The sequence below is a fragment of the Alligator sinensis genome, unplaced genomic scaffold, assembly GCF_000455745.1.
Source record: "Alligator sinensis unplaced genomic scaffold, ASM45574v1 scaffold473_1, whole genome shotgun sequence".
Lineage (NCBI taxonomy): Eukaryota > Metazoa > Chordata > Crocodylia > Alligatoridae > Alligator > Alligator sinensis.
In genome coordinates this window covers 7,750-24,653 of record NW_005843025.1, presented here as the reverse complement: position 1 = coordinate 24,653, position 16,904 = coordinate 7,750, and the positions used below count along the sequence as shown (strand labels likewise).

At 41.1% G+C, this 16,904-nt stretch overlaps 1 protein-coding gene across 1 annotated transcript in view; it reads left to right on the top strand.

The window, feature by feature from the left end:
* Positions 1-16,904, top strand: part of LOC102379564 (transmembrane and TPR repeat-containing protein 4-like) — a gene marked incomplete at its 3' end in the record, with an annotated part of 31,944 nt that overhangs the window by 9,026 nt on the left and 6,014 nt on the right. Inside the window, exons 3-5 of the mRNA XM_025193200.1 lie at positions 184-299; positions 5,377-5,593; positions 10,103-10,190. Coding sequence (XP_025048985.1) covers positions 184-299; positions 5,377-5,593; positions 10,103-10,190 — 421 coding nt within the window. The remainder of the gene's footprint in view (positions 1-183; positions 300-5,376; positions 5,594-10,102; positions 10,191-16,904) is intronic.

Here is a 16,904-nt window from a genome sequence, read left to right as displayed (position 1 = left end):
AGACCCCAGGGCAATTTCTATTAGCTGTCCAGTCAACCACATAGGCAATATTTTATATCAAATGCTTTAAAATGTGGTCCTGTTAGTGCCTGTTTACATTTGTATGTAGTTGTTCTCAATCCAGCTGCCTCTAACCAAACAGGAGTGTTAACAGTGCTGATGTTAACAAATATCTTCTTTTAGGACCTCAGGGCAGAAACCCCCCTTGGCGACCTATGGCATCACGACTTTTGGGGTAGCAAACTCAGCAGCAATACCAGCCACAAATCATATCGACCACTTACTGTCCTAACCTTCAGGTGAGAGTGCCCTTAGCATTTGATCTGGGGTTTTCATTTTTTTCAACTGGTTTTGGTGGGGGACAGACTTTGAGGGAGGTGGAATTCTGTTTGAAGTATGGAAGAAGGTTAAACTTGCACCAAAGTCCTGATCTTACAATAAATTCCAGGGAGGTAGATTCCCATGTTTCCAAGTATATTGCAGGATTAGACCTTAAGGTAAAATCCACCTATTCATAGAGCCCAGCAGAAGAAATTTAAGTTAATACCCAACCCTTGTATGAGCCCACTAAATAAGGGTATCACTTAAATTCCTTGTACTTGCTCTCTGCAAAGTGCTGAATTTTACTTTAGCACAGTGGTTTTCAAACTGGTTTCCATGGAACTCTAGGGTTCCACGATAAGTCATCAGGGGTTCCACAACGAGACGGGAGTAATGGCGGGACAGACTGGGAGGTGGTGCACCATCATTGTGGGTCAGGTTACGTGGCTCTGTGTCAGTCTTAGGATAAGGGTAGGGGTTCCACAGCAGACAAGTGATGTGAAAGGATTCTGTGACTAGGAAATTTGAAAACCATTGCCTTGGCAAAAACTGAAGGTGAACAAATAGGAATGGAGAATGGAGCCCAGTTGTATGAAATAATTAAACATCATAATTAACATACCTCATTAATTTATTATAGAATGCCCTGTGGACCTACTTAATACAGGAAAAAGAGTATACCCGCTTCACAGGTTGGAGTGTCTTGAATTACTTTAGCAACTGAGCATCCTACACCAATTTTATGTAGAGCAGGATTGGCAGTCTACAGCCCACAGGCCAGATTCAGCCTGTGGAGCCATTTGACCCAGCAGCCAAATTGCCCCAGTTTGGGTCAGAGGCAGGTGGGTGAGGGGTGAGTGGGTGTCAGGACCCAGCCACCCAAGGACAGAGACCCAGTGGCGGCACAGGGAAAGTACCCATCAATGCTGGTTTTCCCAAGGGCAGCATGGAGAAAGTGTCTTTAGTTGGTACTTTTCCCCACAGCAGCAGGAGGAGGAATCCTGGGTTTCCACTGCATTTTGTTCTCTATCCCAATCTCAATTTAATGATTTTTTTTAATGTCTTTGTTTAAATGTACTTGTCAGATAGCTGTTCTTGTGACGCTTTCTTATGATAGCCGTACTGGTCAGTGAATGGTTATTGGATGGTTTTAATGGTTTAGAACACAGGATGGGGGAACCAGGACACCTGGGTCCCATTCTTTGTTTTGTCTCTGGCCTGCAAAGTGCTGTTGGAGAAGTCTCTTCACTTCTTTGTGCCTTATTTTGTACCCATTTAGATTGCAATGTCCTTGTGCTCTGGGCCTGTCTCGATGTGCTAAAGTTCATACAAATTACCATTAGAGTAAGGGGTAGTACATAGCTACTTTATCTCACATCAGTTCTTCCCATGCTTCTCACTTGTCCTGGGAAAGGAATAAAACCTAGGTTCTCAAAGGGATGCCACATCCAGTATTTAGGTTTCAAAGATATATTCAGACCTGTCACTCAGCTTCTGCCTAACCCTAGATGCACCTATGTTTCTACGAGTGGATATGTGCAAAGATGCCTAACCCTGACACTGCCAACAGAGCCCTAAACTAAGTGTTTCTTTGCCTGAGGGTGGGGGAGGGGGGAAAACTCTTTTTGCCCTACAGTTGCCCTAGATCTGTGCTTCACCACCCCAGGGACAGGCAAGGACTTTAGCCTAAAAGCTCCATTTATTGGTACAATAACTGTCTCACAAGTTATTCTTGTAACCAGTGATATACCAGGACAGATATGCACCTGAGCAGCCACCAACACACTGAGCAGCACCAGCTCCTGGCATGCTGATTGTGCTTATGTGGTCAGTTGCCATTGCAGCAGCAGCTATTTTTGCATACAAATCTCCAAAGGCAGCACCCAGGACTGCTGGTCTGGTTGCAGACCCTCAATTGCACTACCATCTATAGCCATACCCAAAGCAAAAAAAAATGGGAAGATGGGTGTATGTGTATTCCTGTCATCCCAGTTGTGAGGGGATTTACCTGAGAAGCAGGACACCTGGTTTAAAACAAAGTTGAATAGCTCTGACAGGAGAATAAATATAGTATGCTGGTCATGACACTCATCCTGGATGTGGCAGCCCCAAGTTCCAACCTGTACTCCAAACGGGTGGGGTATGCATGATCTGAAACCAGCTCTCCTACACATCAGGAAATAAATGTAACCACTTGGCTGTTGGCTCTTCAGGGGTGCTCTGTTCCCTGTGTATATGCGGTTTTTCACTGCCAGGAAAACGGGGCTTAGGCACCTACCTGCAAGAGAGGACTCGTACCTGAGATTTGAAGCACTTACAGGCAATCAGGCATCTATCTCTGGCCATGTTAAGCTCCGTTCTTCTGCCTCTTGTTTCCTGGCTAATGTATAGGAGGCTGCAAGTGAGAGAGGAACAGTGGAAAAAACCCTGGTCATACTCAGTTCACTCTCCCTTATAGCATCCACTCTCTGCCATTGTGTGTCACAGGGTACTGGGCAAGATGGATCTATGGTCCAAACCTGTAAATGGCAGTTCTTATGTTCTTATGATTTCTAGGTTCTATTTAAATGCTCATCTGCCCCATCAATTGAGAGGGGAGCCTGGATGTTCAGGGCTTGAGGGTTTATTAGGCATCAGGGCATGAAGGAATTTAGGTACCCAAGCGTTGCAATGCTTTTGAGGACCTAACCCTGAGTTCCTTCACCCTGTCCATGGTTCTCCTTTCTCCATGCTGTATACATACTCTAGTCAGTAGTAAAGTAGTTCAGAGCCCTTCCTCTCATTATTGCAGACAGAGTCCAATCTGAGCAGGAGAGTACATGGGACCTTGACTTCTTTTTTCTCTCTGTAATGGTCATGCAGTGGTAGTGATCATCTCGCACAGTGTGCTTATATATCACCTAGCACAACGGGGTTTAGTCTGAGTTGGGCCTTTTTGGCACCAGTGTCATACAAATAAAATTAATAGGTGGGGAGCTTAAAAAAACTATTAGAGGTTTCCAAATTACATAAAGCACATGTTTTCCTTTTCCCTTAGAGCCCTTGAGGCTTGCTTTATCTCTAGTAAGACCGGGTACATACACACATACTAAGTTGGCTTAAAATAAGATGACTTTGTCGACTTAAGCTGTCGGAGAGTACAGACGTACAGCTCCTTGACATGGTGGAAACCATCTTGTGAGCTAAGTTGACTTAACTAATGCAACTCACCTTGGAGGTGTATTATCTTGTGCCACATTTAAGTTGATTCTGCTCCACATACGTGTGTACGCTCTGACACTTAAGTCAGCTTAACTGTCAGAAAGTACATGGGTATGCACTTGCCCTGGGTAACTTAAACAGAAACTTAGGCACAATTATTTAAAAAATTGAAACCATAGACAATCATGTGGAGATGAGGAAATAACACCTTACTGAGAAAATAGGAAATTGGCTTCTAAACTACCTTAAGCCTTTGCTGTATGTGTATTACACATTTATAATGTAATGTTCTTCATACAGGATTTCAGTTAAGCAAGACTCAAGTCAGCTGCACAAAATACATGAAACCCATTATCCAAATTAAGGTTTTGAAGTCTTTAGCCTATTGCTAATATTCTGTAGAAATTTATGGGACACACTTTCCATTCCCTCCTTTTTAAAATTTCCTATAGAAAATAGGCTCTTGGACTGAATCTTTAACTAAACATTCTGGCCCACACATTCCTTTTTCCAGCTGTCCTTCCTGACTGCCACCTTTTGTCCCCAGCAGAATTCTGCTTCCACCTACATCCTTTAAATAATAGTTATTACTGGGCACTGGACAAGTGGTAATAGGCTTAAATGGCAGCAAGCAAGACTTATGTTGGATATTAGGAAGAACTTTTTAGGTTCTGAGGATGGCTAAGCGCTGAAATAGATTACCTGAAGAGACGGTGGAATCTGTCATTGGAGATCTTTAAGTGCAGGTTAAACAAACATTTGTCTGAATGTTCTGCTCTAAGCAGGAGGTTGAAGTGGGTGATATCCTGAAGTCCCTTCCAGCCCTATTTCTCTATGATTTTCATCTTTAAAGATGTCAAAGTACATCACTACCTCTGTGTGCACAACACCAATAACATTCAGCCACTACCAAGGTCTAGAGTGAAAACTTAGCTGCCTGATGGCTACCGGTAATGAGGAAAATTGTGACTAAGCATGCTATGACAAATTCCATTGCTTATTAAAATCTTTAATCTCTGTGCAGATTAGTTAGGACCTCTGTGTTAGGGCAGGATGGATTTCTCTCTCAGGTTAAAAGAACACTTGCTTTACTCCATCGTTCCAATTCTGGCCCCCTATTTTATGGGCTCTTAGGATATGCAGTTAAGAGTCCTGAGGGTCCTGCAGAAACACCACTCAAAGCTGGTCCTTCCACACACCCCTGTACCACTCCTGCGCATTCTAGGAATGAAGTCTGTTCCGAGAGTGTCTCCTGCTGCCACTTTCAAGCATAGGAAAGAAAGACATTTAAAGAGCGGTGACAGTTGACACCCCAACCTAGATCAGCTTCATTCTCTCTTTGCATGCTGCACATTTGTGGAGCAGGGGAGAGTAGGCTGAGGCATGCTTGAGAGCAATGCTCCCAAAATCACTGAAAACAGGGCAGATCTATCTACACTCATAAGCTCATGAGCTCTTTCCCAGTTGTTTGGGCTGCTTACCATGTAGGACTCCTACTTTCAACATTATGCAAGGTTTCATGTTTCACAGTGCTGCACATGATACCAAAAAGCAGCCATCGTTGCTGCTCCCAGTTGGCATCTGGCAGCAATTCTTTCAGGGGTGACTTTTGCGAAGGACAAATGGTCCAAGGGTATGAGTCCAATTCCACAGGAAAATCTTCTCTCTGGAAAATAACTTTGTAGATTCAGCATGGGGGATGCCTGGCCATGACTGCAACTATGCAGTGGATCTTTTCAACATTATTAATGTTTCTGCTGTATTAAAATGTTATTTTCTATGTCAGGTTGTCTGTTTCCTGATGTATATCTCTAGGCAGTCATTTAATCTTAATGTTTTTGTTTTTTTACCTAGACTTAATTACCTTTTTGCTGGAGGCTTCCACCCAGTTGGTTTTCATGTCATCAATATAATACTGCATTCCATTATCTGTGTGTTAATGGTTGATGTCTTCTCAATATTATTGGGTGGGCTGCAGTACAGCAGTAAAGGAAGAAGGCTAAACCTTGCTCCAAGAGCATCTCCACTAGCTGCTTTACTATTTGCTGTACATCCAGTACATACTGAATGTGTAAGTACATCCTACTTAGATCTTCTATAATATAGTATATATTCAAAATTATAGACCAGCAGTAGCTAATCCTGATCTATATATTCTGTGTATTACAGCTTTTCTTTCCATGTGTTGAGACTGTTAACCATAATATTTGACAGTTTGCATGTAAGTTAGTAACTTTACAGGGAAGTAAATATTTCCTATATAAGAAAATAAAATAAAATAGTGTAATTACAATAGCTAAAGAAACTATAGTTTTAAGACTATCTGTCACTAAGTGCTGGATAAAGATTACATGCCTGGGCATGCCTTCCAATGAACAGCAAGAAGGGTGGGGAAAAATAGGATGAATACAACTGTTTGATCATGTTTGTTTCCCCCCTTTATGTAAAACTAAGCGGAATACCAAGTAGGAGTAGGGAAATTGAATTAACTCTATATTTGGCACTGGAGTGACCACTGTTATTTTACTGAAGTGGTTCTCAACCTGTGATGTGTGGTGAATACCCACACTTAAAATTCAAAGGGGTCTACATCTCCACTTGAATTTTTTTAGGGGTCCACAAATGAAAAAAGGTTGAAAACCACTGGTTCGCTGTGTCTTTCTGGTATCGGCACTTCAAGAAGGATGCTAAAAAAGTGAAGAGGGTTCAGAAAGGAGCTTGAGAGTGGTCAGAGTATTGGAAACGTGCTTTAGAGTGCAAGAAATATGAAGCCCGATCTATTTACCTTCTCAAATGGAAGGTTAAAGAATTGTATGAACACAGTATATAAGTGTCTACACAAGGAACAGAAATTTGGTAATTAAAAGCTGTTCAATCTGGCTAAGATTCAGTGGCTGGAAATTGAAGCCAGACAGATTTAGATTGGGACTATAACATACATTTGTAACAGTGAGTAAATATTATTGCAATTTAGGAGGGGTGTGGTAGATTTTTAAATTTAAGATTTGCATGTTTTCTGCCCTAGTTCAATCACAGCTATTGGACCTGAGCAGGAAACTCAAAGGCCTGCATCATGCAGTACATTAAACTAGATAAGAATCTTGATCCCTTCTGCCTTTAAAACCTATAAATATGTAAACTTTAAAAATAATCATAATCCAAAAGGAGGTATTTTTAACTGCTTCTGAGTTAAACAGCCAAAGAGTTTAATTTTGAATTTAACTCTGTCTTTGCTCTGGGAGTGAACAAAGTAGTAAGTATGACACACTTTTTTTTCCATACATAGCAGAGATTTATTTCACTGCTTTGAGCCAGAGTCTTGCCCCATTTATGGACCCTCCACACCACTCTGGTAATGAATAGGAGAGGTGGTTAGCTAATCAGATTGCCCATTACCTAAGGAAATTCTCAGGTAGTGCAGCTATTTCTGTTCCTTCCGACTAAGGGGAGTGGCTGGTGTATTCTGCATTCCAGTAACCATGGTCCTGCAGAACTGCATCTAGAGGACTGGGGCTGCCAGTGCAAACTTTTGTGCTAAAGTTAAGATGGCAACTGGTAGCTCTCAGCGTGACGTTATAGAGAGCATACCTCCCAGTTCAATTTAGAATCTGTCATGTATAATCAAATCTAATTAAAAGCTTAACTATAGAGTTATTACTAACTCCTTAATATGCTTTTTCTATTTTTCTTCTTTTTGTGTCTCTGTACAACATATATGTTTGTTTCAACTGGGCATCAAATGTTAATAAGGTATTGATAGTGCGAAGGAACCTGCATGGGCTTTTGAAGTCTCTCTGTAGACATGAGAAATTTTCAGTTTTGGGAACTAACAGCATCTAAGCTCTGGCCATTTTGGGGGGAGAAGAATGTAGCATGCTCTTCTATGATCTTCCAGGGCACAGATGCTTGTTAACAATGGCAAACAAGTCTTTTGCACTGAACGTTTTTAATAGTCAAACCATTGTATTGTGTGCTTCCAGGACGTGAGTCACTCGTCCTCTCCCCATGCTGAAAACTCCATTGCTTTTTGCAATCATGACAACCTGGCTTTGAAATTAGGCGTCACATTGGACGTATAATCATAAAGAATCTGTCTCTACTGTGTTGTTTTCTGTTATTTAGAAACACATGGAAAATAAAAGTTCTCAATGTACAGTGAAAAGTTGTGTCTGTGAATATAACATTTGTTGTTTCACCATGGGTTTTTGCTTTTGCTGCTTGAGAGAGAAAAAACAACAACAACAAAGTTGTTTGCATTTGCTGATAACACCTGAGTGATAAAATAATGCACAGAACTTTGGTTAGGAAGACTGATCTAAAATTAAAACTTTACACCAGCAGTTATAGGCCTGATCCTGCACATCTGGTTCAGATTGTGCCATTGCAGCAGGGGTGGGAAAAATATGGCTTGGGGGGGTGAGATGTGGCCTGCCAAGAGATTTTATCTGGTCCACAGTGGGTCCCCTGGATTAGGTGCAGGGGGCAACCTGGGCCATGGCACATGCAGCCAGTCCTGTCGTCCCCAGGCACACAGCAGGGCTAGGGCAGTGCAGCAGCTGGACTTGGCTTCCGGGCAATCCTGGCAGTGGCAGCTCTTTCTAGATACCACTGCCAGTGTTGCTGCTGCCACCAGACCTGGCCCTGCTGCCTGGGCACCCCAGCCTGCCCATCCCACATCCACCACCAAGGGCTCCAGGCAGCAGGTGGGCAGGGTCTCCATGGAGACTGGCCTGGACCCCCACAGGTATAGCTGAGCAGATGGGATGGGGCTGCAGTGTGTGGGGAAGTGGTGTCTGGGAGCGAGACAGGTGAGCGGGGCCACGGCAGGGATTGTGGGGCAGTGATAGCGCAGGACTAGAGCCCAGGATAGAGCTGTGATCTGCTCTCTGCGTGCCCCTGCCAACGGAGAGTGGATCGCAGCTCTGCCCTGGGCCCCAGTCCCACACTGTCATTGCCCCACGATCTAGGCCCTGGCTGTGGCTGTGCTAACCCATCCCACTCCCAGACTCCTTGCATTCCCACATCCCCATCCTATGTGCCCAGCCAAATGTGCCCTGCCAGTGAGGGTCCTGGGCCAGTCCCCATGGAGACCCTGCCTGCCTGCTCCATTTGGCATCCCTAGCAGTGGATGCAGGGTGAATGGGCCCTGGCCAGATGGAATCAATTGCCCCTTGTTCATCCCCCTCTCCCCCAGCCCTCAACAGTTCGCCAAAAAACCCACAAGTGGACTTCCAGCCCAGATAAATGCTGACCTCTACATTGGAGTCAGTAAGACAACGAGTGTTAAGGAGCCAGCCTCTAAAATCTCTTTTTTTGTAGTATGTTTACCTTTATTTGCAGAACTGCTTCAGCTTGCCCTTACTTTTATCTTATTAGATGAAAACCATACATGAAACAGAATAGCACTTCATTATTTTCACCTTCAAACCACTTTACGGTTGTTGAGTTAATCCTCAGAAAACCCCTGAGAGGCAAGGAAATATTATTAACTTCCCTCTTAAAATGGAGGAAGAAGGAGAGAAGTTAATGACTTGTCCAAAGCCATGCAGGGATTTTTTTCAGAGTGAAGTCAGAATCCAGCACTTTTTTTTTTCCCGCTTGCAGGCAGAATCAACACTTACTGAAGCCAAAGGGCATCTTCATTGACTTCTGTCAGTTTTAGATCAAGCCCTCTGTCCTGAACTGAGACCATTCTCTCCAAACACAGCAGACTTGCTGTTGTAAATTTTGTGCCCTGCAACAGGGTGGGAATATGAGGGAATTCCAGGGAGGTAAATGAGGGAGGAATCCTTCCACTCTTCCGAGATGTTGGAGCAGCATAGCTTAAGAACCTCAAGTGTTTGAGTTGCTACTCTATAAGGGTGGGACAAGGAGAGCTAGGTGCTCTTACCCTAATTCCAAAGAGCCTCTTTCCACAGCAGCTCCAGGGGTTTCAGCTAAGTATGCCTTTAGCAGTCTAAAGACCTAATCCAAAAGCACTAAAGTAGAGAGAGACTCCTTTTGACTTTAGTGAGCTTTGGATCAGGTCCGTGGGTTTTCTCTTTCCTCAGCAAAACCATTAGTGAGACAAACTAATTTATTTGACAGAAAAAGTAGTGTGCGCAAGGTAAGGAAAAATTGTAAATCCTTTTCCAGTCTCATCCTCTAGCTGTAAAATTTGATCCCAGCTATTCCTCTCAGCCTGAGCCATTGGCTCAGCATTTGGCCTAGCAACTTCACAGTTGTCCTCAGGAATTATACTGATAGAGCCTGATTCAAAGCCTACTGAAATTAATGGGGGGCTTTCTGTTTACTTCACTAGGCTTTGGGTCAGGCTCACAATTCTCACTTTAAACTATTAGTAATCTTTCAGTAAGTTAAATCCAAACCATTTACCTGTTTGATCTAAAGCCAGATAAATATTCTATCACAAAACATGGTAAATGCCCAAGGCCTTGTATTATTTAGTAAACCACTTTACAGGATGAACAATGATATATGCATTTATTTTCATATGCCTTTGTATTTCCTAAGATTTTCTAAAAATTGTTTCTGGTAATTAAAAACAAAATTCCTTTCTCTCTCCTTTTCTTTGTTAAAGGTTGCAGGCATTGTTGGCCGCGCAGACCTGCTATGTGCCCTGTTCTTTTTGTTGTCTTTCCTTGGATATTGTAAAGCATTTAGAGAAAGTAAGCATCATGTTTGCCTCTAATATTACATTACATATTTTGTATGCTACTTTTGTAAAATATAATAAACTAAAACATCAGCTTGATGTAAACAATATCTGTTTGATGTTTAAATTCTCAGGATATCTATATCTGTTTTAACTGGCATAGATCACTAGCAGATGTGGAAGACTTTTATTGTACATTTGAGACTGTATCTCGTGGAAAAGATTTGGTGTATAATAGCTCTGTTTGTTAAATAGGTTTCCATTTCATGAATGTAAAGGAATCAATCTATTAAACAGGTGTCTTTGGTATATAAATTACAGATTAACCTTCCGTTTGGGCAAGAGTGTCATAATGCTGGTATTGTTTAAACAAGAAAGAATTTTGAAAGCCTTATTTGTATTTTTAATATATGGTTGAGTCCGGCTCACCGTACTCATATGAGTAGTTCCTCTGAAATAGTTGGAAATGTTTGCATATATACAGGGTGAGTAGAATTTGGCTCACAGAAGGCAGGGTAGAGATATACCTTATAGGCTAACTGAATCAGAGACATGAGCTTTCATGAGCTAGTTTCTGATGAAGTGAGCTTTTGCTTATGGAAGCTTATGTCTCTGCTTCAGTTAGTTTATAAAGTGTATTTTTACCATGCTTTCTGCCTCACTTTGGACTAAGACAGATAACTACTAGGGGTGTGCGAAATGTGCTGTATTTGATTTTAATTTGTATTCGGCCCAAATTGGGGACAGTGACTTGATTTGTTGATTCAGATCACTGTCCCAAATTCAATTCGGCCAAATCTGAATCTGAAGATTTGATGCTGATTCAGAGAATCAGTGATTCAAGCGTAGACACAGCCTGAAATGTTTTTTCTACATACCTCGAGGTACCAGGCACGGCTCATGAATGCTACGATGCTGGGGCGGATGGAGTGTCCCACAGGAGTGCGTTCTTGGTGGCAAACCCAGAAGTGGACCGGAGGCACCAGTTACTGAGCCGGGGGGGAGGGGGTTGGGGGGGGCTCCCTGTGCGCTCCCTGGGGACCCAGAAGTGTACCGTAAGTGCTTCTGGTCCACTTCCAGGTCTGCTGCTGAGTGCACTGGGGAGCCCCTGCACTCTAGTGGGATGCTCTACCTGCCCCACCATCACAGCATTCATGAGCTGCCTGCTACCTTGAGGTATGTAGGAAAAACATTTAAAGCTGTGTCTACATCTGAATTGTCGAATCTCTCTGAATTGATTTGGAGGGTTCCAATTCGATTCGGAGAGATTAAAAGTTCTCCTTATTCTATTTGGATTTGGAGATTCGGCCACCGAATCAGGCTGAATCTCCTCCAAATTGAATCGGGGACCAAAGCTTTGCACAGCCCTAATAACTACCTCTCTTGGCCTATAGCATTTGATCATGACAACTCCATGATTTTAATATGTATAATTTTTTCAAGTGATTTCTGCTGTATTGTTGAATCTGAAATTAGCTTAGCAGTTGCATGTATTTTGATTTGAAAAAAAACATATCTTGGGGTACTATTTAACAAATGTTTATACACAAATATATGAATACAAGATTATATGTATATATGGAGCATCACAATCCTGGCATGTTAAATATGTGTCTCAGTGGGAAAACTTGTGTAGGGACTATTTACTGGATATGTGACTTGCTTTGATAGAACAACTTTGTAATATTGCTTCCTTGTGAAAATATTGTCCAGTTTAAGACTGGGTACTTATATGGCATTTTAAAGTTCCTGTTTACTTCTCAGGTGGTTTTTTTTCTTTGGTTTTTGGTTTTGTCTAGCTTGCTTCTGTACCAGCAAAAGCTTATCTGAACCAGAAAATAATCACAAAAAGAGTAGCCCCAAAACCATCTTGCTGGTTGGTATTTACTTCTATATTCACTTATTTGAGTCAGGCAGAATCATGCATTGTATTTTTCTGTATTTATTCTGTAGTAAATCAGATTAAGGAAGAAACCATCACTTAGAAAAAATAGGGACAAATGTGTTTTCAGCACGACTGTTAGAGGCTTTAAAATAACATAATTATACTGCCTTTACTATTATGAATAGATTGGACACAATTAAAAATTATGTGCAATTTTAGGTCATACATATTCGGAATGTTTCTGCAATAACAAAATGTCGGCTTGGCCACTTTAAGAAGATGAGTCACTTTATTAACAACCTTGGGCTGAAATTTCTGGCCATTATGTACAACAGGAAACCTTAATTGTGGAGGGAGGATACCAAGAACTGCTTAGACTGGTTATTGAAATTGATGAATTGCAGGCAGGTTCTTTCATTGTGCTTCTGAAATGGAAGAAAAAAGTAAATTGCAGGGGAAATTCTATAAAAGAAGCAAAGTCTTAACTAATTTGATCACTTTTCCTTGGGGATGGAATTTGAGAACTCTGTTTTATGAATCAGTCATTTGCAGAGGCCAGGGTGTTAATCTTTGAAAGTGCAGAACTTATGTGGTTTGAACAAACTCCTACTAAGTATTGAACAACAGTAGTATGTTGCATGCTTATCATTATGACATTACATCGATACTAGTGACCTTAAGAGTACTTGATGCGCACATATATAATTGGTTTTTATTAAGATGGTTTATCAAAGAGAATCTGTTCTGCCAGTATTTACCTTTCAGATTTAATTCAGCTCTCCTAAGGCCCATAGTTAGAGACCTACCAAATTTGCAGTTCACAATTTTTGCAAAAACCACAAATTTGGTAGGTCCCCCTTGAAAAAACCCGATTTCCACAAAAAACATACAGCAAGAGGGGACGGGGAGGGGAAGAAGCTGCAAAGAAAGATATGGGAAGCCCTGGCAACCTGAAGCATGGTGGAGGGGTCGGGAGAAGAGATGCGGGAGAGTTTTGTGGCAGAGTGCTCTGGCCAAGGTCCCTGGAAGTCCTGCTCCTCCCTGGAGAGAGAGACAAAGCCATCTGTTAATCTCCAGGGAGAGGTGGGGTTTCCAGGGCCCTTTGGTCAGAGGCATGGGGGGACCCACTGTGCACCACTGTGAAAATGACACCTGACAGCACCAGGACTGCAAAATCCAGAGGCAGCTGTTGCAAATTAGGTAGATCCCTACTCATAGTGGCCTTTGACATGCCTTGTTTGTACCTAGGTTATGTACTTCTGGCCCACTGATGTTCTGAATTCAGTTTCTTTAGTCTATGTACCTATGAGTAACTGCCTTAGTTTATTAGCCAGAGATCCAGGCCATGGTGGGAGAATAATTTTTAAAACATTGTCAAATTCTGTGGAATCATCACAACACTTGAGTGATTTAAGAGGCTGCTTCTCCTGTAAGTTCCATACAAGTTGCTACAAGCTGGCACTGAACTTCTAGTATGTGTTTCTAATTTGAAAAGTGACCTTAAAATGCCATTGTGTAGGTCTTTGATTGGCCTAATGCTTTCCAGAGCAAATGTGATTAATTTGAAAGTAAAAAAATCAAACAAGCAAAAAGCTTTTTCCTGCGTACTGTCCTTGCAAACTCAGCTTCCAGTCTTAGACCTAACCTCGCTTGCACCTTATTGCACCAATAGTAACAATTTGCTGACCAAAATAGGCGCTCAGTGATATCTGCCTAAACCTGCTGCCTGAGATGGTTTGCACAGTTTTGATTCGAACTTTAGAAGATTCTTTTAAAGAGGTCCAAACACAATTCAGGTTCAATTCTTTCTCTTAGTTGTGTTGGCTCGGCTGGGTTTGTGGGAGTAAAAAGCTGATTTGAAGCATGAAACTAAGCTAATTTGGCTCTGCGTAGTGAGGGGCAAGGCTCTAGGGGGCATATATTCTATGGGACCAACTACATAGTTGAGGTAAAGTAGGACAAGCTTTTGAATGCAAGACTTTTTTTTTTTTTTTTCCCCTTGGGTCTTGCTAACTACTATTCACACAGGACCTGAGACTGAATGTCAGGCATTCAAGAGCTTCCTGAGGAAGTGGGCATGCATTTGAAAACTTGTCTTTATCCCAACTATATTGTTGGCCCAATAAAAGATATCAAATCCTTGGTTCATGCATAATTTCTGGACCATCATGGCTTCAACTTCACTTGTTGTACTGTAATACCCTCTGAATAGTGACAAAGTATAGACCCATGAAATAAAAGGGGACATTGTTACATGGTTACTTTCAGAGTAGAATTATGCTTCAGATAATTGAAACAAAGATTTTCCTACAGCAGGCAATGAAATAATCTTTTTATCCCTCTAAACTCAAAGTGCTCTCCTGACACCTGCAAAGTTAGTGTTTTAATGTGTCTCATAATTGAAACCTTGTAGACATAGCTGATGGACATTGGCAATTCAAGGCTCAGTTAGCAGTTGCCATTACATCATCTTTTATATCAGACCAAAATGAGAATTGGTTTTGTCAATAAGACAAAACGATCTTTTTTTTCATTCCCTCTTTGGGAGACTTGTGTTTCTATCCATGCCGGAGTATTACTTGATATCCTCTGCAAAAATTAACTTCCACCAATCTGTGCCAATGCCTTTTTTCTCTCTTCCAAAGCTTGTGTGCAAATATATTGCCTATAGTAGTTTTGCATTAGTATGTACATGGAGTAAGAAGATTTGGAGAGAACCTAGATGAAAGTACAATTTTTTCCTTAAGAAGCAGACCTACAGAGCCCTTGTTATTAAGAGTCAAATAGGATAGACTAGATGGTGTGTCATGCTTACTTAGTGTTTGTTTTGCATAGAGGAGCACAAAAAGGTTGTTTTTAGTTGGGAAATGAGACTGAGAAGGTTTTGGGTTTGAGTTGAAGCTGCCCTGGAGGAGTTATAATATTGAAACTGTTCCAGAGGTGAAAAAACAGAAAAAGTTGTCAATTCGAAAGTCCTCCAAAAGAGAAGGAATGTCTTTTGTGTAGTTTTAAGTTATATTGTATGTTTGTTTTGGTTTGTTTATTACTTTTGCTGGATTGTGGGATAGACAGTTTCTGTTTTAAGTGAAATATACCATATTATATTTTTAAAATATGCAGCAGCATTTAATACAGAATATGGATTATGAGCATCTTATGCATTCTGGTTCTCAATTGCTCTTATTCTCTTTATGGTGTATGATGTCACTAGAACACCTTCACAGAACGGCACCAATGGGCTACTTTAAAGGCTACTGCTCTGTTTTTATTTATTCTCTCCCTCTGTGTTAAAATATATTTATCTGGAACTGAAAATCTGCTCTATCAGTTTGGAGAAAACAAGAACTGACAACTATTTGGCTAGATTCTGTAAGGCAGTTATGGATTATTAACTTTCTTAAGGTCATTGAATTTTAATGCACCATACTTGGGAATTAATAAGGAGGTCTAGTGTAGTGTGCATGCTACTTTGTTTTGTCTTCACCTTGTTATCAGTCTAGTTATATGAGTTTAGTCTGTGGATTTGTGATGACATGATACAGGATGATATTAAGTTGTGAAATTTTGACCAAGATAATAACCAAGGGATCAGTCCTTTGGTTCCTACATTCCTAAAAGATACTCTTCTGGTTTTGTTTTTTCCTAAAGCTTTTGGTTAATATTCCTTTCTACCTACCTTTTGCTATCAGTAATGTGGCACTAATATTCAGTGTATAGCAACATGCATTTTCATAGCTTTACCAGTCGTGCATTTTTTTTAGGTTGGAAATCTTCTACATGAGTAATTAGTGTTATAGAGGCATAACTGATCATCTTCACACCCTGGATAGCAGCTCCACACAGGACAGTGACAGCTGCTGCACTGTTGATGGTGGCAGTGGCTATTTTTATTCCTTACCCTTAAGTATATTACCCAGGCCTGCTGCCCTGGTTGCCTCTGCTCAGCTATGCTACTGGCATTATACCACTGAAGCATCCTTTATGAAGCTATTTCTGTTGCTTGTTTTGCAATTTTTAGATATAACTGTTCTTGGCTATTAAACAGTTGGGGGGCTGATTTTCAGTGACGTGCATTCAGGTGCCCTCATCTTGGGTATTTCCTTTGTGCGTGGCTATCTCTGTAAATCTAGTCCCTGTTTTATTCCTTATCTATATAGCTAAAATAATTGTCATTTGTTTTTGTACTATTAAATGACTGTTTTATATCTCCAGCGAAGTTGTAGTTCAGCAGCAGATGAAGCTATCACTTTGTATTGTACTTTATATTATATACTTCAGTTTGAGATGCTTGGAATCTAGAGATCTATTGAGACCTTGACAGACAATGTGAGAACAGCACTTCCTACCAGAGTTACACAACTAAAAGAAAACATTTGTTAAACTGAACAGCAGTTCTGTATGGATTCAGAGATCTGGAGAGGAACTGAGAAGCCTTGATTTTACAAAAGCAGACAGTTTACATCGAAATTGCAGATACTTACCTGGTATCTTAAGAGTAGGAAGTTCTTGTGTTTGATCACCGAAGTTTTAAGGCTAAGTCCATTAGATAAGATTGTTATGTAATGGAGCTTTATAGATAAACATGGCTTGAAGGAGAAAAAAAGGCAAAATCTACCTATCTTAACCAGAAGAGAGGGTGTGTGAGGGGGTGTGTGTGTCCATCTTAAACACAAGAGTGAGGTGTGTGTCTTACTCTAGATAAGTGCTTACAATACGTTTTTTCTGCTTTTATTGGCCACTTCAAAAATTGGTTTATAAGTTCAGGGCACTGTGAAACTGCTTTGAAGCACAAAAATAAATGTAAAGTTCTGCAAAGAGAAAAGAGTGTACCTTCCTGAATGC